We start from the raw sequence: 24,525 nt of genomic DNA on the forward strand, positions 1-24,525 counted from the left end.
GTTGATTCTCATCAGGAATGCATTAAATGTTTTTGTGCGAAGTTGGGTGGCAAACACTTTCAACATTTTTATTCCAGGTCATCACTTTTCATCCTCCCCTCTCAGCATTCGAAGATATTAATGATTGAGATGTAACTTCATGTCAGGCGATAGGAACTGCTTCACTGCTCCGAACCTATTACCACTCTTTTGAACCCACTTTGGCAAGTGAGAGGAAAGAGCAACGTAGACAAGTGGACAATGCCTCCGGTAAAGAAGCCGCTCACCTCGGCGGCTCGTCCGACAAGGCACTTCTCTCCGCTTTTCCTCCTCTCACTCCTCCTACCTCTTTTCGCCCTGTTCTATCCCTGGCTGTCGAACAGCTCATCGTCAACACTGAGACCGAATGACCTCTCATCGCTTCTGGTTTTAAGCAGGTCCGGTACGACCTCACCCAGTGTACTGATTCTGACAGCTCATCCTGATGACGAAGTCATGTTTTTTTCACCTACCATACTCGGTCTCACTTCAGCTGGATGGGATGTAAGGGGCTTATGTCTATCTACCGGTGAGCTACTCGTCAATACAAACATTGGGGTTTTAGCTCATCTCGACCACAGGAAATTCATCTGGTATGGGGCATATCCGGGAAAAGGAGCTATTTAAAAGTTACGAAGCTCTAGGGGTAAAATCATACGGCGTCAAAGTTATAGATCATCCGTAAGTATAAGCCGAACGGGATCCAAGGAGGTTCAGCTTATAGATCATGAACCCAGTGATCTACAAGATTCAATGAAGTCCCAATGGGATGTACGGCTTATCGCCAGTATCGTAACGGAATTTCTCGAAAGTGAACCAGTGGATCTGGTACGTGCTGTTATATCATCTAATAAAATCCCCCTTTTGTAGGTTCACTGAGTGTTTATCGGTATGTTTACAGGTTATCACCTTTGATCCTTACGGGATAAGTAATCATCCAAACCACATTGCGCTCTCACACTCTATTGCGCACATTTCAAAATCTACGAAAGTATTATACCTCAAATCGCCTTCTACGTTGCCGAAATTCACGGGACCATTGTATCCCCTCTACCTGCAACTAGAAGGAACCCTCTTGAATCTGGTGGGATCAACAAAGACTAAAGCAGGGGAACATGTGATGATCTCAAACCCTTCACAATGGTTAAAAAGCGTAAATGCTATGATGTATCATAAAACTCAACTAGTCTGGTTTAGGTGGTTGTATCTCGCTGCGTCCAGGTTAATGTGGGTGAATGAGTTGATTGAAGCCAATTAACGTAATCAAGAATGCATTTCGGGTATATCTGGGTACATGATGAGATCACAAAGCACAACAGGCTCACCAACGATGATTCGACGTTTAGACGTGATCCATTGCAATCGTATGGTGATGTTGGTAAATTAGTGTATTATGGGTAGATTCAACCCGGATGGTCGTCAATGCAACTCACGATGCGCCGGAATAAAAGCAATAGGATGGTTCAAATGAGGGATGTCAACCTTCGTATGGGTAACTGCGAGTTATGCGAAAATGTCTCGGGCGAGCATAGAACAATAAGAGCAGATAGAAGAGATAAGGGTTGCTTTGCCCACCTGAGGTTAATTACCCTAACATTGTCCCGTACAGTCTCTTCTTTGTTTGCTTTTTTTGGATGGTTTAGAGCTTGTTACAGTGCCAGAGCGCAGGTAAAATTATCTATCAATGCATCCAGAAGGAACATACCTCCTCTTATAAGACATGACCTTTATCTTCTTCCTATCATTCTGCAACATTTACTTCCATTCGGTGACATACCTTTTCTTCGCATCGATTTTTGGCTTACACAGGTGTACTTTAAACCATCATCGAGCCAGTGCTTAGACCAAGTTTGAAAGCTTCACTCTCGAATAATAATTGCTTCCATAGCTGGACAACGAAGGCTTCCGCATCTTCAGCTAGAATCTGTTTTCGAATAAGACATCAGTTCAGCAGTTCAGCGCTTGCAGGGGATCGGAAGACTCGGCTCACGGGTTCTAACCCATCCACTAGGTCATCGGAACCTTTCTTGTCTCTCAGGTGTTCCAGCACGAATTCCACTAAATCCTGATCTAACTCTCCAAGGAAAGCGGTGATTTTGGTTTCAACAAATGGTTTAATCTTATCTTTTATCGTAGACTTAGTCAAACTAGAATCAGCTCACAAAGCACAGTGAAAGTAATGCACGGAAAGCGAGACTTACCTCGCCTATTGAAGCCCAATCAATTGGCCTTCTCCAAATTTCCCTCTTACTTTCCGGTAGAGCATTTCTGACTTCCAACAGTCTAGCATTTCTTTTGGCTATCCTTTCAGCTTCAGTCAAGCCATCATTTCCGTTGATACCTTCGTCATCCAATTTGATGAATGTCCTCTTCTTTTTACGTTCTGACTCTTCGTCTTCTTCGTCCCCAGCTAATACGACAGGTTTATGGGCTATGACAGGCTTCTTCTCTTCTTTAGGTTTTACGTCAATTACTGGAGCTTGAATATTCAGCCTAATAGGAGCAGAGTCTTCTGTTAATAAACCTTTAGCCTTTTGCTCGATCTCGAATTCAGCCATATCAGCCATTTGTCTCTTCAAGAATTCTTCTGATTCTTTCTCTAAAGCTTGAAGTTCATCTTCCTCTTGCTGTCGATCACGAACATCGTCTTGGTATTCTTGTTGTCGAATCCGTTGTCGTCGAGCACGCCATGTCGCCCTTGGTAAATAATAAACATCAATCGGAAAGCCCAAACATGATGCAAGACTTGGAAATCGTACTTACCGGTCAGCATAGAAAAGCTCTCTACCCTTCTCAATCACCTCGTCATCATCCCAGTTCTCATACTGGTCCTCCTGTCTATGCCTGTTACGTTCAATGAGATCCTGATGGGCTTTCCGTTGTGCCAATTCCCGATTCAGGGCGTCAATCCTGATTCTCTCACGATTTTCTACTCTTCGTTCGGCCTGTAAAGAATTAGCAGATATCAGTGTGCGCTTCATTACGGCGAAGCCCTCTCAGTGATCGCTCGTCGAATGCCATGTGAGAAAATTCTCGATACTCACATCTCTCAAAGCAATATCTTTTTCTCGCTGTCTCCTTTGCCTTCTCAGATCCTCTTCTTCTTCATCTGTTCTACCACTATCAACCTTTCCTTCGGCAGATTGTGCAGCTACGAATCCGACAGGTTTATCGTACCCTTGAGGATCTCTCACTCTGCTTGGTCCAGCGCCATTCTGTTGGTATTGTTGTTGACCTAGAGGAGTTTGTTGGCCATGAGGAGAGCTTTGATTGTTCCATTGCCTCATTTCAGCTTGTTGTTGTTGTTTCGCTAAACCTCTATTCCCATATCCATAGTTTGAATTTGCTACGGGTGTTCTATTAAATGTTTGTGAAGCTTGCATAGCTTTGAATCTCTCTTTTTCCTCCTGAGCTACCTTTTTCTCCTTTTCTCTTTTAGCAGCTTGTTCTCGGAAGATGGATATTTGATCCAATACAGCGACTCTTTGATTCTCAGGTAAATCACCTTCCTTTAAATCTTGTAAATGCGCTGGAACAATCACTTGAAGAGGTGAATCTCCTCCGCCTTGTCCAGGTCCTGCATCGGGATGTTGTGCGTTGGGATTGATAAGTAACGCGACGATATGAGTGATAGATTTTCGTGTGGCTGCATCCGCTTCTTCATCATTCTATAGGTGAGAGGATGTTAGCTAAACTATTCTTTACCCAGATTCGTTGTTGAGTGACTATGATACAAGAAGCCCAAAACATGGTGGATTTGGATCGTGGAGAGGTTGGACGTACATCAGATCTGCCAAGAGTCGATTCGAACTCCTCCAAGAATTCTTGCGTTTTCTGATCTGCTTTTACCACCAAGGCCTTCTTCTTGCCATCTCTCCTTCCTTCGGGTGATAAGTCAGGTAATTCTACTCCATTGAGACATCTTATACACCTCAGCACCACTTCTGGGTTTTCATATGCTGCAAATCCGAAGGCTTGAGGTTTACCAGACGCTCCTGAAACCCGTTTCAATTCATGTAGAGGTCCACAAGCCTAAGAAGAAGGAGGAGGATGTCAGCGCTTGTGGTCGATATGCGTATATGAAGTAGTTTTCAAGCGATAGATAGATGTCATAAGATTACTCACATTCAGCAGATCCCTTAGTGTATCATCCTCAATTCCGAAAGCGATACTTCCCACGAAAACGCTGGTAGTCTTGACATCTCTAACAAATCCAGGAGGTCCACCCGTACTTGCTGGTGGCATATCTTGAGCGAATCTAGGAGCTTGAGGTAAGCCAGCCGGAGGAGGAGGAAGACCTAATCCAGGATGCGTAGGTCTAGGCGGGTAACCCCCCATCCCTGGACCTGTGGGAGGTGGTCGATAAGGTAATCCATTGGGTCCTGTTGCACCTGGAATGGGTGAATTGAAACCTTGTCCAGGAGAACTTATGGGAAGTGTCGGTGGAGGAGGTCTGGATCCAGGAGCGAAATTGGGTGGGAAGGGAGGAGGTACAAATCCAGCTGGAGGAGGTCGGAATGGTGGGAATTGCCCAGGGGGCATAGGCGCACCATTAGGTGGTCTATTAGGTGGGAAGGGAGGTAAGTTTCCCGGCGGTCGGAAGGGAGCTAAGGTATGTTGGCAAGGTTAGCGCGAAATCATCTTCTCGGTGAAGATATAGAATAGAAATGGATGAGAGCTTACGTTGGCCGTTGTACATTGCTAATGATGAAAGGTGAAACCGACCAGGGACGAAGAATGACAGAAAAGTGGAAATGTAATATAGTCGAGGAAATACTGGACATGAATGTCAATAACCTGATTTTAGACGGATGTCAAATTAAGGCAGAGGAGTTAGGCGTGCTTGGCACATCTTAAAGAGATGCAGCGAGTCTATTTTTTGGCCAGGCGTATGCCTAATTTGAGGTTGAGTAATAAGATAAAGCTTATAATCGATTCGAGTCGCCACCTGATGCATCAAAAGGATATCATTCTCTCCTGTCTCTCATATAAGAAGCTACGAGTGGTGTATATGTGTGCCTATGTGGAAATACGATCCTCAGAGAATGCGTCATGTAGGTCTTTACAAAACAACCTGGAGCTGAAGGGTTTTGGGCAGCTGAATCTATGCTCGCCTCAGTCAATGCATGAAACTTTCGAACTAGTGATCTCGGCCCTGACGTCCTCTGAAAAATGATAGAATACCTTCCAACGTCGTTCTCCACTTGGTCGGAGCAATAGAATGCTCGGATTCGGTGTCAGAGTCCTCTTCCTTGACGTGTAGCTCGAAACGCTTTGGCGTAGGCTTCGCTTTCTGTAAAGCTAGATAGTGAGCGGTACGTTCCCTGTCGATCTTGGCGGCACGTTGGTCCGGCGACAAAGCCCAATAAGCTTTCCTTTCACGTTCCCGCTTTTTTTTGCCTTTAGCTGCCAGACGGTTTTCCTCCTTTTCGTTCCAAGCGGTCTGTCGAATGATTTCCTGTAGATTTGGATCATCTCGATACCTATTGTATATATATAAACGCCAATCGCTTCCCACGTATAAGGGCGGCTGAAAGGAGTCGGGGATGTCGCAATTGAATACCTCAAGAACGTCGGACTGCATGAATTTCGTGTGCCAGTAACCGCCGATATCCCCAAGACGCTGATAAATCTTTCCGTCTCGAATATATCCGGCCATATCAGGTCGTCCCAACTGATGGTAGGATTCGATCAACACTTTTTCTGCGGGTGTGAAATCATTCTCACTGAATGTTGACTCAAGGTTATAGTAGATGAAAAGGGGAGCGGAAAACGCCTCAGCTTTTGTGGTTACATATGCGCTGCAGGTTCGTAAGCATCTATTGATTCAAGGATTGTGGGATCTTTCTGCGACTCACCACTCCCAATCAATGATTCCAGTAATCTTGCCGTCTATTTCTTGCATCAAATGGTCCCCTTTAGCATCTGCATGCCGTATGTAGGTCTCAAAAGGACGCTGATTCAATCTTGAGCAGTTACTAATCAGCTCCCTCAGCTGGAGATGCCAAAGATAAGCGTCCAAGGTATTCGCTTGGTGTATGTATTGATTGGCGATATGTGATAAGGCGATGTCTATGAATGACAAATATCGCTCTTGATTGGTTTGAAATGGCCCCGGAAAATTCGGCGGGTCCGCTAGGTGTTGAAAACCGAAATCTACCAGGGGCCCTGCCTTAACGACATCTGACTCGACTTGACCGTCTACGGGAGCCGACGTCAAAGAACCGATCAGAGAGGTCGCGAAGGGAGCAGAAGAAAGCAGAATCTGTGATTTAGCAAACTCTCTGATAAGTAGCCGTGTCTTGCTACCAGGTGAAATCATAGAATCCGCATCATCTTTGGGAAGATTAACGGGTGTGCCAGACAGGAACTCGCAGAAGAGGTAACTCAATGCTGTTACGGAAAAATGGGAATCAGTAACGATCCACGTATACACCAATGGACACAACTCACAAGGTTCTTTGAGAATTGTGGACGCTTTGGTACGCTCAATCAACGGCATCCAAGCATTAGGCACAGGCATCCCTTTCTCCTTGAGTATCTGAAGAGTCCTCACTTCGCTTACTGTAACTGCCTGTTGAAAATCATAGGGAGGAACCCCATTTGTTGACTGTCGGACACGGAGCAACCACTTGACGCCATCGTCAAATGAAATGGGGATATGATAATTGGTCGCTCCATGCATATCGGATTGACTGGACATCTCAGTTCCGCCATCTGGTAGTGAGAAGGTGAACGAGTGACCGGGTCGGAGATGCTCGATGTTTTTGACGATATCAGGTTGAGCTTGTCTGATCTCAGTGAGAAGGGCATCGTACTATAGACAGACAATCTCGTCAGAAGTATGGTCGACGAAGAACCGTCAATCGCACCTACCATTGCTGTGGCAGCTCTCTGAACGATCCCCTGGATCACTGTGTCGGATTTTTGCTCGTATGTCCTGCACTGGAGGGAGAAAGTCGGTATCAATTATGTCAGAAAATGAAGCAAAACCACTCACGAGGTTCAGTATGTCTCGACAGGGATGGAAGGCCTCGGTGTTATGTGTAGGGCAGAATATCGCCCCGCACCAGCAGCAGGGATTAGTGAAGGTGGTGATGACTGATGTTGGACAGTCTCCAAAATGACATTTGGACCGTTGTATGAAAGACATGCTGCTTAGATTTGGTGAAGTGGATAATCCTAGCAATACGAAAACAAACTGAGCTATTTATCTTATACCGTATGTCAAGCTGCGCTCGGAAGGAGAATGGGAAAATCGATCAAAGACTGACTCGAAAACACTAGGTTGAGCACTAAAACATACCTGACGACTCCCGACGAACCCTAAACTAATCTGAACCAGGGTGTGGGGCAATCAGCTAATCCCGATTACCCATCGCCATGTAATCGTTTGGGGTTTGTAGTATACAGTACCAAGAAGTAGGTTTGAAGTTTCGCACATTTGCAAAAGCTGGGCAAGCCTTCTTTGAAGCGATATGAGACCAAGGCAGGACATCCGGTAATTCGTTTCAACACAGTTTTTGAATGTCTTTCTATCATTCAGCGATACATTTCCGCGATGCTTTCTGATTCCGTGGGGTTTCTACGAGGGCATCGTAATGAAGCAGTGCTTTCCAATCTGCAGAGAATGGGACGCTCGAATGCGCTGCCTGTAGAGTAGGACTTTGCTTGGACATGGCATGCGTCTCTCAATAGGCACCGTGTACAGGTCGCTCGAAAGGCATGTGAGTGGCGACTTCCATTGGTGGGGCTGTCCAAGGGGCGCCATGGAAACAAGCGGCACCTTCCATGGCAAAAAAATTCCACCAAGCAATGCACGCCAGAGTCAATCCATATTTACACGAATTGTATGTGCATTTTGCGAGCTGTGCAGGGTAAAACAAACTGTTGCAGGCTCGGTCAAGTTGCAGCAACCTTTCCTACAACTTTGAATAGAACCATAGAGTGATAATGAACTGGCTATCTTATTGATCTGCATACCATCTTCTGCAAGTACAGTATAACGACAAACAGAAGATCCTGCTCCTTCTTCCATTAATAGGTTCCTCTTTATTTTGTTCAGCCTCAATTTCAGTCTCAAAGAGGTGTCCAAGATGCGATATTACCGCATCCACCACAGTGGTCCAGAATTTGGCCTTCGGGTCTAAGTTTACCGCAACAAGACGATACCATCGCATTGGACCCAAATTCAAATTTCGGAAGTTGCCACGGGGAAACGGTTGTCTGTTCCTGTGATATTGCCGTAGTAGACGGGGGATGATATACCGTTTCGACAGGCTGCATGGCCCAGTACGTAGTACTAGATATGGTTGGACCTGTTGAAGCGGCGGAGCCTGCTGTGTACTGAGAGATGGTAGCATCAGTTTTTACAGCCTTCGGGAGCTCGAGATGGTATGTCAGCCGCATCAGATGCAGCCGAGGTGTAGGTGAGATTGAGAGCACACCAATTGTACGTGTTTTGTGCCATTGTGGAAGATCGTGGTTATGGAGTCGGACGACTGTATGTGGTGTGGTTTGGTACTGGTGCGGTTATTAATGGGTTTGTTTGCTTGAGTGGATAAGTTGGATTGTCGTAGAGAGAGGGCACAGCGTCTTTTACTCTATACATGCCTTCTATATGACTTTCTGCTCCTACACATTCCCATGCATTCAAGACAAATTTGCGGTTAGTAGAGTCGTCAACCTAGATGATCGGTTCCTCCTATACCCGCGCAATGGCAACAACCCTAACCTTTGTCAACGCTGTCACCTAGAGTTCAAGCTCAACCTTCTGCTGCAAGAGTACATGCTATATTCTCCCCATTGTCTGGTGGCGTAGAGGAGCTGATTATTAGTGAGACCTATGTGCCGCACGTACTATAAACGACCCTATGAGCCGCACGTACTATTACCATAGCTCCCCATTGGTTCGATGGTGAACTCGTCGCAAGCGGAGCGAAGAAGTCCATTCTCTTTTCGGGTTGAGAAAAGGTATAAATAGCGTGTAGTCGTGTCGAAATTCCAACATATCCAGAAAGAAAAAGCGCTAAATCTCTCTACAAAGCTCAAAGATCTCCCAGCACTTTTCTAGAATCGCAAACATAATGAAGTAAGTTCTAGTATAATCCTCCTTGACTTCTTCGTCCTGCTACCTAGACCAGTCTCTGATTCAGTGAAAAATTGCTAGCGCATACAACGGAATCTGCACTCCTTGTGGAGTCGAGCTGTCATATCCACGAGCCTCATATGCCGTGCCCGGAAGGTGCATAAAATGTGAGTCAACCTTCAATGCAGCATCAGATATGAAATATTCAGCTTATAATGTCCACTCTTGGTATGTGCTTTGAAGTATGCTTTAGACCTTGGGCGAACTGCAATGAAAAAAAAGACAACAGGCGCAAGCCAATGCCAATAAGTGGACCACTAAGCTACTCAAGGATTCCACCAAAACTCACGAGATGAGCATGGCGAACGGTCAGTTGATCACAGCTAATGAAGACTCTCAGGTTGCAGCAAACCTGGTAGCAAAGTGCAGAGCGGAAAGAGACTCAGTCCAGAACGGAGGTTTTTGGCGCTGTTTCTTTATATATGCTGTAGCATAAGACTGAATGCGAATTCATGTGACTGCTACCGTACACCGTACATATAAGGGGTATGATTTACATTGTGAACAGGGATTTTGCCATGATTAGATGGAGCTTGGGGTAGCAACAGTAGCACCGCCGTCAGGAGCGATGAATTGACCATTGACGCTGGTTGTTATGACCCGACGTGAGCATAGGTGCAACAGCTGGAGTCAGAAGGATGGAGGGGCGAACTCACAAGACACCAGCATAACTTGCCAAGTATAAAGTAGCAGCAGCCATATCTTCTTCTTTACCTGGTCGTCCAGCGGGAAGTCCTTTGCCCTTTTCAGTGTCTTCAAGACTGGACTTGTGAGTTGATTCATCAGATTCTCCCGCTGTCATCTCTGATGGGTAGATACCGGGCTAGAACGACGTCACAAAAATGAGAATCGTACTTTAATGAAATCAATAGGGTCGCTCACAGCAATCTGGTTGACTCTGAGCTTGAGAGGAAGGAATTCCCTAGCCATGACTTTGCTCATTTGGACGAGAGCAGCTTTACTTGCTGCGTAAGCAAATTGACCACCTGAAGCACTCTTCATAAGACCTGAAATGGAAGATACGTTGACGATTTGAGAAGCGTATCCCTTGTTGGTTTTCGCTCCGGCATTGAGAAGAGGGATGAACGCTGCTGCAGTGAACTAAGAACGTCAAAGTACAGTGAGAATCTAGACCTGAGAAGAGAATACTGTCGAGTATATTGTGTGACTTACATATTGACCAGCGACGTTTGTGTGGAGAATATCATCCCATTCTTTGAATTCAGACTTAAGTAATTGTTGGCTGTATGCATTGGGGTCTTCTGCGTTTACGTCTGAATAACCTTCTCTGGATCCTTCACCGGCAATACCAGCGTTGTTGAACCTATACCCATCGGATGTTTTCACACAGGTGAGAACGAAATCAGGATAGGAGGGAAGGGAATAAACTTACAGAACATTGATACCGTCTTTAGCTTGACTTGTAATTTCTTTGACTAATTTCTCGATGCCTTGTTTGTTGGATATATCACCTTGTACAGGAATGATTTGACCTCTTGAAGTACCATCTCCACTATACTTCTTAGCTACATCTTGTAGTTTCTCTTCATTCCTGGAAGTGATGAATACTTTTGCACCGTTCTCGACTAGAGCGAGAGTCTGCATCAAACCGATACCTGTACCACCACCTATGTGGGTCAAATGGATCAACCGGGTCAGCCCATGCAATACCTCGCAATTTGGTCGGTATCCGATGATGTGGAATTGGTACATACCGGTGACGACAGCGGTAAGACCTTTACAAGAAAACAAGTTTTCGGCTTTTAAATGGGTATGTTCGGCCATGATGTGTGTTGAATGACTATTTCGTTTTGATAAGAGGCAGTTTACAGATTGGGGAGTATGGAATGAGATGTGAGGATAACTCTGCAATTGGGATATTGACGAACGACGGAAAGTGGTTCTTATACTTTTTCTGAACAATGATGACATGTTCCTATGAAAAATAAAGTGAAGGGGGTAGTCTCCATACCGTATTCGTCCACTTTTTTCATCCTTTTCCCCAATTGAACCTATGATGTCAAATGACCATCACCGCTTATGAAGAGGGATATCTATGCTCAACGCTACACCAAGGAATGTCTTCAAATGATGTCACATAGTACTTGGTGGTGTGTTCCAGGAATGTCAAAGTGGAGGTCGAACAAAAACAAGAGTGGGGGATGGTCATCTTGCATTTGTCACGATCGATTGAATTTGCCGAAATCACTAAAATGACAGGCACCATCGCCGATATTCCAGCAAAAGAAAAACATTATTGATAGCGGAATGCATGAAATATGGACAGTTCAGACAAAAATGCAAGGTATAATTACAGTATGTACACAGTCATTTCACAATCAAGATGTTTCCATGGACCCTTCTTCTTTCATAAAGATGTTAGGCCTTATCTTTCAATGACCCCATCAATCCCAGCCTCGATGGGTCTTGCCCTATCGTCTTCGGAAGAAGCCATCGTGAAAGGATTTGAGCCTTTCTCACTTGTCGTATCGGGCTGTTTGACTATCCTGGAATATTCTTTGGGAAGTAAGATTGCTCGATCAATTGCCACTGGCAATCCTCGATGTCTGCCTCGAAGCATCACAAGTATGATCTGTCATCAAACAAGATTAGTGGCCAAACAATGTAATTGAAATGAGTATTGTGGATCACTTACGACGATCTTAGATGCATATCCCCATTCACCAACAAATGAAAAGTTGTTATTCGGTGTACCGAGACTTAGACCAATTACAGAATATGCCGAAGTACATTCGAACAAGATTCGAAAGACTGTAAACCAATCATACCTTTAATCATCATATATCAGCTTATATTGTCTTTCGTCTTTAATACGATATGTGATAGGGCTGAAGTTCTGGAAGCTCACTTTTCAGGATCCAGTAATTTACCTCGTTCAAAGCAACATATCATGAAGATGGCTACTGCCAAAGGCCAAATATCAAATGCAAGTTGTTTGCGCATATGCCATAAGAGGTATTTACTACGATGATGCACCGTACGATTCAGATATAGTCAATGATCGGAGCATGACAGAACTCACCTAAAAACCTCATGGCGTTTCCCCTTAAATTCAGGTTCGTCTTCGGTCAGAGTATCAGGATCTTCATGATCATAGACTCCCAAAGCTAGATAGAATTAGCGTCATTGATCGTTCAACGGACGTTCTGAGAAAATACTCTGGCTTACCTCTCTCCTCATATACGTTGGTAGATCGAACAGACATGGCGATAGCTAAGTGACACGACATCAGCTCTTGTCTCCAGTCACGATGAGTCTGGACAATCAAACTCACGATAGATAGCAACATACATCAAGATCTATGCAAATATTCTGTCAGTCGCCCTGTTTCACGCGTGTCATAGTAATGAAGCACGGTCAGATCACTCACGATGTATAGGAACAAAACAGCTGGCGCCATATTTGCGATAGCGACTATACCAAATCCACTAGCCCTGACACTCAAAGACTGCAGTAAGCCATCCGAGAACCTCTGCCATCCACTAAGAGATTCGAGGACTGGAAGACCAATATTCAAGACCAGAAAAGCGAAGATTTCCACAAGCCTACACGTGTGGGCAATAAGCGGAATCTCACACACAATTATATGTCAACCGTTAAACTTACATGAAAGCCAAAAGCACGAAAAGAAGATACCAAGTTTGATGACTGGGGAACAAGTACAAGAAGCATCTATGAATTGGTTGATTTGTAAGCAATCCAGACGAATCTAAATTTCCTCCGAGGACTGACCTTCTCGGATGATCAAGTAAGAAATGAAGGGTTTCAAACTTTTCCCCACGTTGAGTGATTTTCGTTCCAACCCATATAATAAATCTTAACATGATTGGGAAGGCATGGTTTCCGGCGAGAAGTACGAAAATGAGGACGTAGATCAAGGTATAGCATTTAGAAAATGGCCCTAGCCCCTGATCGACAAGGCTGACACACGGGTCGGGGATCAGTAAAAACATAGAAAGACTCATACGTAATCTGAACATACCTCATCCCAGTGCCGGTAAATGCTGATGCGCTCACGAACAGAGAAAACCAAGTCTTATCCGCTGGTCCTGTTTGGACTCCTGCCTGTGGTTGAAATGCACTGTCCCAATTGTGAACCTTGTTGAAGTAAATGGCGATTATAGCGAATGGTATAGCTTGACATAAGAACATGTACTATATGTAGTGAATGTAAGCGTTGAGACACTTAAGCGAACCTTTGAGAAACGATACGTCTTGACTCACACTGCCGACTATGTAGATCAAGGTCCTCAATGCCCTATACTCGACACCACCGATCTGTTCAAGCTCTTCATCATCTAGCTCTTCGGTCCAAAATCTGCTATTTCTTCCTATCACTAAACCACTTAGTCCATCCGGCATCCATTTTGCTACTGAACCCCTAATGACATCTGACCAACTTTCAGCATGTCCCGGTGTACCAGAGGCGATGAGCTGTTCTTCATCTTTTGGAGCCAAAGTGGGATGAGTTACAATCTCTAGTTTCCTCACTGGTCTAGTCAACTTTCCTTTTGTTGCAGATGGGATGAAATCTCTCAATAACTCAAGGGGTGTAGGAAACCCTCCCATTCCGGTGTTCTTGTGTCCTTCAGGATGAGGTATATTATGCATAGGTGTAGCTGGATATGACTCGGTACGTGCGCTCATAGATATTCCAGTAGGATTTCTGGTGTGTAAACGTACAGGCGAAGGTTGGGAAGAATGACAATCATCCAACGAAGCAAGATTAACAGTTTTTGAAGTGATCAACGTATTACCTCTTGTTTGTTGGCGTAAACGTTGTCGCATTGTGTAAGTCTTCTCATAAGCACTTCTTGATGGAGTGTTGATCGGAGTAGCTGAATCAGGTAGACCGGTGATGTTGACTCTTGGGGATTCAGACCTCGAGGTTGGATTTGTAGGAATCAAAGTGGTTGATCTTCCAATAGTAGAAGGTTGACTTCTTTCCCTATCTATCGCTTGAGAGGATTGTCCTTCTCCATTGATAATTTCTACAGGTGAATCCGATACACCTTGTCTACCTAGTTGATCATTGTCTTCCGCATATCCTTCGATCTTATGCGCGTTGACAGGTCCTGATATCCAAGCACCAGGTTTTGACTTTAATTCCTGAAACTTCTTTCTGGAAGGACCAGCTCCTATTCCAGTGCCGATAGGAGGAAGAGTTTGTTGAATAGTCCGTGTACGACGAAGTCGATCGTTGATTATCAGTTGTTCACAGTGATTTCGGAAATAGTATTTACGGACAAGGACCATCATGAGAGATACAAAACATGGATCACCAATGATCAAGAGGATGAAGATGAGAACTTGCTGGAATGGGTGAAGGGCTGATATACTGCGACAGATCCATAGATCAGTTATCTGCCATGAGCAGTCGTCCAAGACTATGATTGAAATCGAGAGTGGAAGTTGAGATGACAGGAAAGACTCACTTGATCGTTGCAAGTCCACATGTCCTGTGCGTTTCGTCAGCTGTTGGTGATTCGGAACTTTGGGGACGACTCACGTCATAGCAGAGAAGCAGATGAACAAGCTATCTATGAAAGTGACTTTCTGTCTGCCCAAGGTAGTACGATTGGCATTTCCAGTAGCAGATCCATTAGCAGCGTAGAAGATACAAGCGGTGAGAACTGTATGTGGATCAACCATGATACTCGATTAGTGATCATACCTCACGAGAGAACTTTTTGTCACTGAGCTAGATCAGATAGATTATTGAACTCACCAGGCGTGAAAGTGAATATCAGTACATGTAGTCTGAAGAAATTCAAATGATGTTTTAATCTACTCCAAATTGATTTCTCCTTTTTTTCTTCTTCAGATAACGAGTCCATTTTGATCTTCACTTTATGTTTATGCAAACGTCTTTTAGTACTGACGTGATGATGGATGATAACTCCATCTGATACGAAGAGCTTTTGTGACATGTTCTAAAGTATTGATACAGATCATGTCATTCCTGTCGAGGCGTGTTTGAGACGGTTCATCTGTATGGTCGGACATTGAAACACATTGAATCAAGGGTGACAGTTGGAGAATTTCACAGTTCAAGTATCAAGGGTGCGTCAACCGTGCGCCCGTTCTGAGTCTATCGATCGTCTGGATTATTGATGGACACAAATAGTTCAGATCACAGTGGACAATGACGAGGTCCAGGTTTCAGCATTCTTGTTGAGCATTCTTGTCTATATATGTTTGGTTGTTTGCTCGTTGTATCTTGAAGAGATTGCAGAAGAAATACAGGAATAATGAGAAAAGATTGTTTTGACCAAACATGCATCCCATTTCGTCATTCTGGACCCATTTCAGGCACCATGACAAGTAGGCAATCTTCCTTCGTCTCCTCGTCTTCGTACATATCCTATCATCAATATCTCGATTGATACTTCTAACATTCCGATGAAGTCAAGTCATCGAAAGGTCATGACATGGTGCAATCCAGTATCTTACATATATCACAAGCACAATACACAAATACATGTCAATCACCACTTTCGTTCATACAGTAAATACGTCCTTGGTTCTCGTTAAGTCCTGCTACAGTATATAGTATACTCTCTTCGAATACAATAACCCTCCTATATCCTGAGCAAACCGTAATCATCCTTCAAATAATCTTTCCGGACTAGAGTATCAGTGTTAAAAAATACATTACACCCTTCAACATACAATTCTCTTCCACAATGTGACTGTACTTCCGTGCTGACCGCCACTCGAGTCTCCAGCTTCAAGTCTCAACAGAATTGGTCGTCGTTGGGAATTTATTGATTCCTTATGGTAAAAGACTTCTCATCCCATTTCCCATAAGCTGGAGGAGGGGAGATACTATCACTTCTGTTCGATACAGGATGAGGAGGAGGGGGAGGACAATAACGTGTGTTTGCCAAATTCTCATCTGCCGGTCGATTCTTATAGAATTTCCATGCGCTAAAGTCGTATTGTATTTCAGCTGAGATTCGAACCAAGCACGACCGGGTCTTATGTTATGTTGGAGAGGCGAAAACCTAGAGATTGTGGATGATATATCTGGGATTTACTTACGGCGGATCAGAGCCGAATCTAACGCTCTTTCGTTCAGGTAATGCCGGTAAAGGTTTATTGTAATCAGATTTATTATTCTGAGTAATAGACTACGAATGGTTGAAGGGCATCAACAGAAATATCAGACATGATACTGTACCAAATTGGAGATGGTGGCGGAATAGATTTCGTAGTTTGTAGCTCACCCTTATAGAGAAATCACCGGGGTAATGACCGCCAAATAAGGGTCCATCACGTTCATGTCTTTGAGAAGAATGTGAAGATCCCATATCTCTAATCCACTTCCACATGGATAAGAGCGAACGTTTAAGTTTATATATGTAAGGTTTAGTTCGATTCCTGATCAATAAGCAGTGAATACGACGTGGATGATTGTTATGATTGTCTTGGGTCGTACAGGAATAGAGATCCATATCGTCTTCACGAGATAATTCCTTTTATACTTAAAATATTCTTGTATCATCGTCATGCCACAGAGGAGGTTCGAAGGCTACTCGCCGCCTCTACAGCTAAAGAGGTCACCGGCTATTCAACTTCGCTCATGGAGTGTAACACGAAGCTCAAGGGGAAACATGAAAGGATGTTATCCAAAACCTATCGGCGCAGGAGGGAGAGTGGTGGCAATTTGCACTAAGCTCTTGGTCCGCACAGGCTCGGCTCAGGATAACAAGCATAGGAAACCTCGTTTACCCTTCCATTGGCAAGGAATGTAAGAGCTCAAAATCTCGAAAGATGAGTAAGTCGACCAGAGCTGAAGTCACATGAAGTAAACCTACATCTCAAGAACAATGGAGACGACTTCAATCTTTCGGGTAGTATGTCGGAAATACCTCGATGAAAAGATGAGTGCAATGCGAGTATGTCTCTCAAATCGGGATTATATGCTACCTACTTTCGGTAGAACGGGCCATACCTGCTATCGATAACGGAACCGGACCTCCGGTGTCTTATCAGATGACCTGTATAGCCCTTTCCGCCTTGGAAGGGTCATGGTGTATTAACATTGACCGAAAGATAACGGGGAAATTTGAATTGAAAGGAGGTTAAGTATCGGTTATCCGGGTGAATACTGTCATCTAACGACTGACACTCTGACGTCTCCAGCTGAGACTGCTTGCTTTCTTTCGCAATGAACATTGGATTCTAAAAGACAAACAGAGCAAGGGTGTTGATCCTAATTTGGAGGGAATCGAGGTGATCCCCGTGCCACTTTGTTCGAGTTACCAGTCAAAACCTCCACACGCGTGGTCCAGTGGATCCAGAAACGTCGCGTGAACGGAATATTGCATCTTCCATCTTGATAGCTATATCTCAAGGCACAAGAGCAATCAGTTTCAATTGAGTCAGAATTAACATGGGCAAAGACATAGACGATCTGTTGAAGCAGGCTGAGACGTTCGTGCGAGCTCACATGGCAGGGTAAGCCTATTCCCTTTTCACAGGTGTGGGGTATAGGTGCAAAGAATATAAATTACTTATGATCAAAGTACTGTGCTCGTAATGATAGGTATGATCCTTCTCACGATTGGCATCATGGTGAGCATCTGTACTATGTTATCTGATGCGATTTATCTGATATCATCCCGACTCGATGTACAGTTGAGCGAGTCCGACGTCTTGCTTTGAAAATAGCTCAATCTCTGGATCCTCAGCCGGATTTACTGGTAGTTGAATTAGCAGCTTTATTCCATGATTTAGATGGTAGGTGGTCAAGGGGAGTGATATATCTAATGAAAATGATGTCGAATCTGACTTGTTACCTTGACCACTATTCCTTTTTTTAAGATCGTAAGTGGAAACTCCTATAGGGTTGTATATCTGATTTTCCGTTTTTTGTCATCATCGATTGAGCAAGTTGAGCTTGGTTGAAATTGTTTTTTTTTTATTAATAGATAAATATCGAACATCAACTTCACCGACATTGTCAGATCTCTTATCGCCGTTGTTATCTCATCCGGCAATATCGTCTTGTCAATCAGAATTAATATTGAAAATAATACCATCAGTATCCTATACATCAGAATTGAAAAGTTTGATTGAACAAAACGACGAAAGACGGAATTGGCAAAGGGATTGTAAAGAATTACATTCAGTTCAAGATTCAGATAGGTTAGATGCGATTGGTTCGATAGGTATCATGCGCTGTGCAGCTTTCAGCTGTAAGGTCAATAGGAAATTAATGGAAGATGTAGAAACTGGATCCGGAGATGGAGATGGCTCTGGTTCTGGTTCTGCTGAAGGGCATTTCGAGGAGAAATTATTGAGAATCAGAGATAGGATGAAAGTGAGTTTCATCAGTCTCTACAATACAATGTGTATATATATACCTAAGTGTGATACGTAGTTGCGACAGAAAAGACAAGGCTAATGAACAACATATCTATAGACTCCGTTCGGTAAAGAGGAAGCTGAAAAGAGACATCAAACAGTAAGTATTTTCATCATTCAGCCGAACAAGGACAGGATGGGCTAACTTAGTCACTGCTCATGCATAGATGGTAGAATTCCTTTCGTCCCTTGACAGGGAAAGAGATTTATTGATATGAAAGTAAATCCGATTCATCGAATAAGATAGTATTCATGCATAGAACGGACAGATGACTGGAAGCAGTCTGAACAGCTACAACATTTCCAACTCCCCATCCCACCTTTTATGTATTGGCAGCCGCCCCAGACTTATGTTGGTCCATCTACTACAGGCTGATATGATGCTTATTTTCCACACTCTATTTCACTATAGCAAATTTAAATTTGCTGCTTCATGGAGTAAAATTTGCTGCTACGATATATCTGTAATTTTATTGTGCTTGTCAGTAAAGTAAAATATACGAAGCCAATATCATCCGAGATCAGCCTTACCCTTTATCTTTTACTACATTTCTAGTCTTCGATACGAGTGTATACTATGTCTTTCCGATCAGCGATATGGTTCGAAATACCTTGCGAATACTTTGGAACTCACGCTCAATACCCATCTTACATCTACAGCGCTCTCGTCGTCTTGATTGAATTTCAACCCGTCTTCTCTCAATCCTATCAACTTCTCCAGTCGGGCAGTGTCTACCTTACTTTCGGTCAAATCGTCCACTTTGCCTGAGAACTCTTGAAGGAGGTTGTGCAAATGAGCAGAAGGGAGGGGATCTATAACAGAGAACCTGTTCAGCAAGTCTTCTTCTTTCCCTTACGGTACTACGATGTAGAACACTTTGTATCCTCTATTCATCTCTTTGTTTGGCTCAGAATGAACGATTCAAAAAACTTACCTGAACCTTCACCACCACCACCTGCCCAAAGTTGAATTCCATTCTCTTTTGCATACGTTGTATATTCTTTAGGTAAATGATGACAATCAGGAGTATCAAGAGCGTTTACTCTTATACCTATATCTTCTTTGACGAGATTTTTCAATAATCCCAAAGGTGAATACAAAGTACCTAGTTTCAATTTAGGTGTGGTTTTTGATTCTTTATCACCCGCAGTGAGATATCGTGAGATTTCTTTCCAAGATTCAATAACATGTTGTTCTAATTCTTTAGAAATGATTTCAGTGTTTGGAGCTTCTAGACCTTCTGTACCACAACCGAACATTTCACTGGCAACGGTTTTTGATCCTCTATAATCAACACCTTTGTATCCAATTAATAAAGTGTCAATACTATTCTTGTTCAATCCTTTATATTCTTCTAATAAAGATAATGATTCCTTTACCCATCGGGTTTGCTCACTTTCGCGTTCAGATGATGATGATGACGATGAACCAGATGATGATGATGATGATGATGATGATGATGATGATGATGGTAACGATGATCCGACTAGATGAAGCTTGACGGTGAGTTCTAAATCCACCAGATAATCTGCTGAGATATCGTTTATGCCAGTTCCATTGATTTCACCATTACTTTGAGATTGATTTTGAGCTGAAGCGTTATAATCATGAGGTGGTAATGACTGAGACGAAGATGGTATATCATGTTTGATCAATCCATCTGGATGAGGTATAATCACTTTCCCTTTCCGCCCCTTGATATCGTCATCGGTATCGGTGACCAAAGATGAAGAAGAGGATGAAGAATTAGACGGGTAGTATGCGATAGAAGGTGAATCTCCATCTAAAGAATTATGAAGTGTCCTATGAATCAGAGAGGGAAGGACTAAGTTGGGTTTACGAGGATGAGGATATCGAACGGATAGTGGGATTTGAGAAGTGGTGAAAATGTATAAACCTTTGGGTTGGCCTTGTTGCTGAGATGCAGATTGAGCCGATGTAATTGAAGATGACATCTTGATATCTTCGCTTTGATACCAGCTACTTCGAGATAAGTGGGAAGGGGAAATGGAACGGGAACGGGAAGGAGGTCCAGTGGGATCTTATGAGTATCGAGTGTCTTTGTGTGGTGCTAGGATGATGTCGACGGGAGTTACAGCATGCGATATCTGGTGTGCGACTTGACGAGGAAAGGGTATGAAGATGGATTTCTATCACAATTCGAGTGTCTTCCACCTTATTTTCCAAGTCCCCCTGTTGGTTGTTGGTCCTTTCGTCGTCGGTTGTTGGCCGTTGTCCTCGATATCACTCCAGATCAAAGATGGGAGAATGATCGTTTACGGGAATGGGCAGGATTGAGGAATGAGAATGACGAAATTTGTGATGATTGGTAATAATCGTGATCATCTCATTTTCATCCCGTCGGCCATCTCCGCTCTTTGATCTCATATACAAAGCAAGAGCAGGTCATCTAGTTATCTATGGGACATGGGATGGTAGATATGAAGATGCATTGGATCAATAAGATCTGAGATTAATCTATTTATTGGGATGCCTTGCTGTCCAATCCGTAATGTGGTATTAGCATACTGATGTTCTATGGGGTTTTTGGGTGCAATTATTCTATAAGTCAGTCAATTGTTAAATTATTATAAGTATTTTTCTATTTCGTCAAATTCTATTTGTTTGTTCGTTAAGATCCCATTCCCCCTGTGTTCCACTCCAAGGTCAGACCTTGTCCTTCTTCCTACTATTCCAACAATACACTTCCCAACTTCCTAGTTTCTATCAAAGCGACGAATTTATGCTCTGGGATGTTTGTTCGCTTTTTGATAATCGAATTTTTCATGTAATTCATTTAATCTGATTCTTTCATCATCTTCAAGATCGACTTCGTCTCTATCTGCCAAAACCTCATATATTGTCCATTCGTGATGTAGATGTTGGGGGATATGTGATGGGATATTTGATGATAATCCGATTTGGTTTTCTTGTTCTACTAGAGGTTTGTTTCCTGTTCCACCTTGTTGTTCTGCAGGTTGTTGATCGATTCCTTGTCCTTCCGTCTTGACTTGATGAGCAGGGACAGGAGCATGAGCAGGGGTGGTTCTACCTGATGCGATAGCGGCTTCTTCGTCATCCCTCTTCGATTGAGCCATTCTAGCCGCCATGATCATTGCCATTTGTTTTTCGGCATCAGAAGCGTATTTACATTTAGCTCTGATCTTAGCTCCGTATTTGTAAAACATCCAGGTGAATGGAATACAAGCTAATGCTAAGAATCCAGGTAATGCGACACCCCAGTGAACACCCAATTTGGCGAACATTTGTCGAGTGAATAAGGGGAACGCAGCACCGAATAATGATCGAAGGACTGAATTCGCCGCGAGAACAGAGGCGGCGTAGATCTGTTCCAGTGTATCAGCGACTTTGTCTTATCACATCTAAATGTAAAAATAATGTTTTGACTCACAGTGTAACTGTCAACTAAATAACCTAAAACAGCCAAGAAGACGATGATCAAACCTAGACCGAAAGGAATACCAAAAATGATAGGAGCGATCCAATGAACATTTGGTCCGTCAGTAGCTGCGAAACCAGCTAAACCAAGTACGATCAAACCTCCTCCCCAGATAGCAGAAGGTAATCTATCTTCAGGTTCGGCTCTTCCACCTTTCCTTTTTGCTGTTTTGACATATTGAGGATTCACCCAAACGATTGAAACTATAACTGATAAAACAGTACCGATCAATACACCTAAGAAAGCTAATCCTCCGATACCGACATTCCACCCGTGACCTTGCTGGAAGACGATTGGGTAAGCAGCGAAGTTGAGATAAAGGATACCGTAAATAAGGGCCTTTGAAAAGGTTCAAAATGAACAGGATCAGCGACAATGATGAGGTTATGGGTAAATATGGATGGATACACTTACAATGTACACTGATAAGATGGAAACGATGGGCTCGAAGATCAAGAATTTCCAAGGTCTAACGAGGGACGCTTGGAAGAGCTCTTTTACGACCAAAGGCTTCTTGGCATCTCCTCTAAATCGATAGACTTTTCCAGTAACTTTGCTAAGTTTTGCAGCTCGTTTCCTCAACAAGTAAGGCGCGTAAGTTTCCGATCCAAGTAGGGCAACCATGATGAGCATCACTCCGACGAAGATACACAAGAATCCCTCTACCCATCTCCAGCCGGCTTTGAGACCTAGGAAACCACCGGTCTGAAAATGAAGAGAAACAAAACACGGCAATGATAAGCAATCGTCTTTGAATGTTTGATGATACGGATGACTCACGATTGGTCCAAGAGATGGTCCAAGGAACGGTGCGGCAGAGAACAAAGCCATGCCTAAACCTCTTTGATTGGCATCCAAGACGTCTGAGATGGTACCTCCTGCATTTGCTAAAGGAGATGAACCGAATAAACCTGCCAAAAATCTGAAAACGAGGAGCTGAGCCATGTTCTTGGAACCGGCAGCTGCTCCTGTCCAAATAGTCAAAAAGGCGTAGGAGACTATGTATGATAATCTTCTACCGAAAACTTCGGACATCGGTGCCCAGAATAGAGGTCCGAACGCGAATCCAACGACGAATAAAGATACACCCGCCACCACTAATTCGTATGATGTATGAAATTCAGTGATTAGGTCTTCTGCACCACCGGTGTATGCCGATGACGAAAGTGCCACTGCTAATGTAAGCCATGATACGACAGCGATCTATTATTATACACAATTCAAAAGGGATATGTCATCAGTACTCGTACGTAGTACAGTAAATTATATACAGATAGAGATGTGTTATGATAGTAAGTAACTCACGCAGGTCCATTTGTATACAGCAGGCCAAGTTTGAGGATCTTCTTTGTCATTGGGTATCCAATCGATTATATATGGATCTTCATTCGTACCATTACCTTGATAATTTTTAGCCAAAATCTCTTCGAACGGCGTGACATAAGGTCTCCATGGATACTTCTTTAATGTGTGTGATGATATCGGTTTATTATCTAAAGTGGTTGATTGTTTTCTAGGTGATGAAGGTGTTGATGGTTCGCCTATATGCGTTATAGTTGATGATGCTCGCGACATGATTTTTGACGTCTATGGAACCTTTCTACGATGCCTATGCGCAATAAGTACTTTTGGTTTATTCTGATAAGAGTGACAGTGGTATGTGCACAAAAAAGCAGACCAGGTAATACAATTTAAGAATCAATTCGATCTGACTCTCTTTTATACAAATCTAATTCCGATTCAAATGTGACTGAGAAAAGGGCGCCGTGTGATGAATCTCGGAGTTGAGCGATGAATTGATTAAGATTTTTCAAGTTTTTCAAGTTTTCAAGTGGCGATGATAAAATGTGGATGGTTATATATCTATATCTAGTATCTATATCTAGATATATATATATGTATTGGAGGAAGAAGAGATGGTAGATAAACAGGCGATGGTAGTTTTGATGAATAATCAGATCTTCTAGAAAATTTCCACTCACTTGGTGTTTGGTTTTCTCGACATCTCATCTCCACCCAATTCATCATCATCATCCCAAAGGCGCCCGGAACCATCATCACCTCATGCGGCAAAAACATCAGTCAATCAATCAAGCAATTACCCGATAAGGCAATTATACCTCAAACCCGGAAAGGATCATTTCGGGATTCATCACTCGTAGTTTGCATTCTTTACGGCCGTCCGGTAATCTCGGGGAGGGGAAACTTAGTCACCATAATTAACGCTGGAACCGGCGGCGGCGGATATAGTAGGGTCAACAAAAAAGGATAATTCATCTGCTTCATACTTGGGGCTAAACCATTGCAAAGAGACACAGTTTCAACACGGTTATATAAACCGGTATGGTCCATATCCTTCATCTCGCACATACAATACCGAAGGGTGAGAGAACAGAACACGTAGATGTATCACTACAATGGTAAAACACAGGGACATAATTTCAAGGAAGAGATAAGATTATCATAACCGGATAAGCGAATACAGCCCTTTCACGATCCTCGATT

At 43.3% G+C, this 24,525-nt stretch overlaps 9 protein-coding genes across 9 annotated transcripts; 2 read left to right on the plus strand and 7 right to left on the minus strand.

Moving 5' to 3' along the window:
- Positions 1 to 240: 240 nt before the first annotated feature.
- On the plus strand, positions 241 to 1,276 carry IL334_002928 (uncharacterized protein; the record flags this gene model as incomplete). The annotated part of the gene is made up of 4 exons (XM_062934666.1): positions 241 to 547; positions 600 to 699; positions 756 to 846; positions 920 to 1,276. The coding sequence occupies 4 exons, from the start codon at positions 241 to 243 to the stop codon at positions 1,274 to 1,276; spliced, it is 855 nt and encodes a 284-aa protein (XP_062790717.1).
- A 558-nt stretch (positions 1,277 to 1,834) lies between these two features.
- Positions 1,835 to 4,717, minus strand: IL334_002929 (uncharacterized protein; the record flags this gene model as incomplete). The annotated part of the gene is made up of 8 exons (XM_062934667.1): positions 1,835 to 1,942; positions 2,009 to 2,155; positions 2,220 to 2,715; positions 2,782 to 2,963; positions 3,063 to 3,686; positions 3,802 to 4,050; positions 4,144 to 4,625; positions 4,702 to 4,717. The coding sequence occupies 8 exons, from the start codon at positions 4,715 to 4,717 to the stop codon at positions 1,835 to 1,837; spliced, it is 2,304 nt and encodes a 767-aa protein (XP_062790718.1).
- A 441-nt stretch (positions 4,718 to 5,158) lies between these two features.
- Positions 5,159 to 7,171, minus strand: IL334_002930 (uncharacterized protein; the record flags this gene model as incomplete). Its single annotated transcript, XM_062934668.1, has 5 exons — positions 5,159 to 5,819; positions 5,877 to 6,411; positions 6,472 to 6,835; positions 6,895 to 6,963; positions 7,019 to 7,171. The coding sequence occupies 5 exons, from the start codon at positions 7,169 to 7,171 to the stop codon at positions 5,159 to 5,161; spliced, it is 1,782 nt and encodes a 593-aa protein (XP_062790719.1).
- Positions 7,172 to 9,688: 2,517 nt separating this feature from the next.
- Positions 9,689 to 10,951, minus strand: IL334_002931 (uncharacterized protein; the record flags this gene model as incomplete). The annotated part of the gene is made up of 6 exons (XM_062934669.1): positions 9,689 to 9,752; positions 9,823 to 9,989; positions 10,049 to 10,267; positions 10,340 to 10,490; positions 10,560 to 10,794; positions 10,882 to 10,951. The coding sequence occupies 6 exons, from the start codon at positions 10,949 to 10,951 to the stop codon at positions 9,689 to 9,691; spliced, it is 906 nt and encodes a 301-aa protein (XP_062790720.1).
- A 601-nt stretch (positions 10,952 to 11,552) lies between these two features.
- Positions 11,553 to 15,024, minus strand: IL334_002932 (uncharacterized protein; the record flags this gene model as incomplete). The annotated part of the gene is made up of 14 exons (XM_062934670.1): positions 11,553 to 11,759; positions 11,823 to 11,955; positions 12,036 to 12,149; positions 12,210 to 12,294; positions 12,356 to 12,400; positions 12,462 to 12,486; positions 12,558 to 12,732; positions 12,794 to 12,859; positions 12,920 to 13,108; positions 13,170 to 13,342; positions 13,412 to 14,525; positions 14,623 to 14,646; positions 14,697 to 14,820; positions 14,916 to 15,024. 14 exons carry the CDS (start codon positions 15,022 to 15,024, stop codon positions 11,553 to 11,555), a joined length of 2,583 nt encoding a protein of 860 aa, XP_062790721.1.
- A 927-nt stretch (positions 15,025 to 15,951) lies between these two features.
- Positions 15,952 to 16,500, minus strand: IL334_002933 (uncharacterized protein; the record flags this gene model as incomplete). The annotated part of the gene is made up of 3 exons (XM_062934671.1): positions 15,952 to 16,117; positions 16,232 to 16,308; positions 16,417 to 16,500. The coding sequence occupies 3 exons, from the start codon at positions 16,498 to 16,500 to the stop codon at positions 15,952 to 15,954; spliced, it is 327 nt and encodes a 108-aa protein (XP_062790722.1).
- Positions 16,501 to 17,585: 1,085 nt separating this feature from the next.
- Positions 17,586 to 18,777, plus strand: IL334_002934 (uncharacterized protein; the record flags this gene model as incomplete). Its single annotated transcript, XM_062934672.1, has 6 exons — positions 17,586 to 17,650; positions 17,739 to 17,767; positions 17,831 to 17,932; positions 18,124 to 18,515; positions 18,618 to 18,659; positions 18,727 to 18,777. 6 exons carry the CDS (start codon positions 17,586 to 17,588, stop codon positions 18,775 to 18,777), a joined length of 681 nt encoding a protein of 226 aa, XP_062790723.1.
- Positions 18,778 to 18,990: 213 nt separating this feature from the next.
- Positions 18,991 to 20,515, minus strand: IL334_002935 (uncharacterized protein; the record flags this gene model as incomplete). Its single annotated transcript, XM_062934673.1, has 4 exons — positions 18,991 to 19,021; positions 19,091 to 19,134; positions 19,194 to 19,372; positions 19,495 to 20,515. The coding sequence occupies 4 exons, from the start codon at positions 20,513 to 20,515 to the stop codon at positions 18,991 to 18,993; spliced, it is 1,275 nt and encodes a 424-aa protein (XP_062790724.1).
- Positions 20,516 to 21,301: 786 nt separating this feature from the next.
- IL334_002936 (uncharacterized protein) lies at positions 21,302 to 23,595 on the minus strand (the record flags this gene model as incomplete). The annotated part of the gene is made up of 5 exons (XM_062934674.1): positions 21,302 to 21,907; positions 21,973 to 22,359; positions 22,435 to 22,725; positions 22,801 to 23,223; positions 23,326 to 23,595. 5 exons carry the CDS (start codon positions 23,593 to 23,595, stop codon positions 21,302 to 21,304), a joined length of 1,977 nt encoding a protein of 658 aa, XP_062790725.1.
- Between the last annotated feature and the right edge of the window lie 930 nt (positions 23,596 to 24,525).

Source organism: Kwoniella shivajii, chromosome 3 (genome assembly GCF_035658355.1).
Source record: "Kwoniella shivajii chromosome 3, complete sequence".
NCBI classification, from domain to species: Eukaryota; Fungi; Basidiomycota; class Tremellomycetes; order Tremellales; family Cryptococcaceae; genus Kwoniella; species Kwoniella shivajii.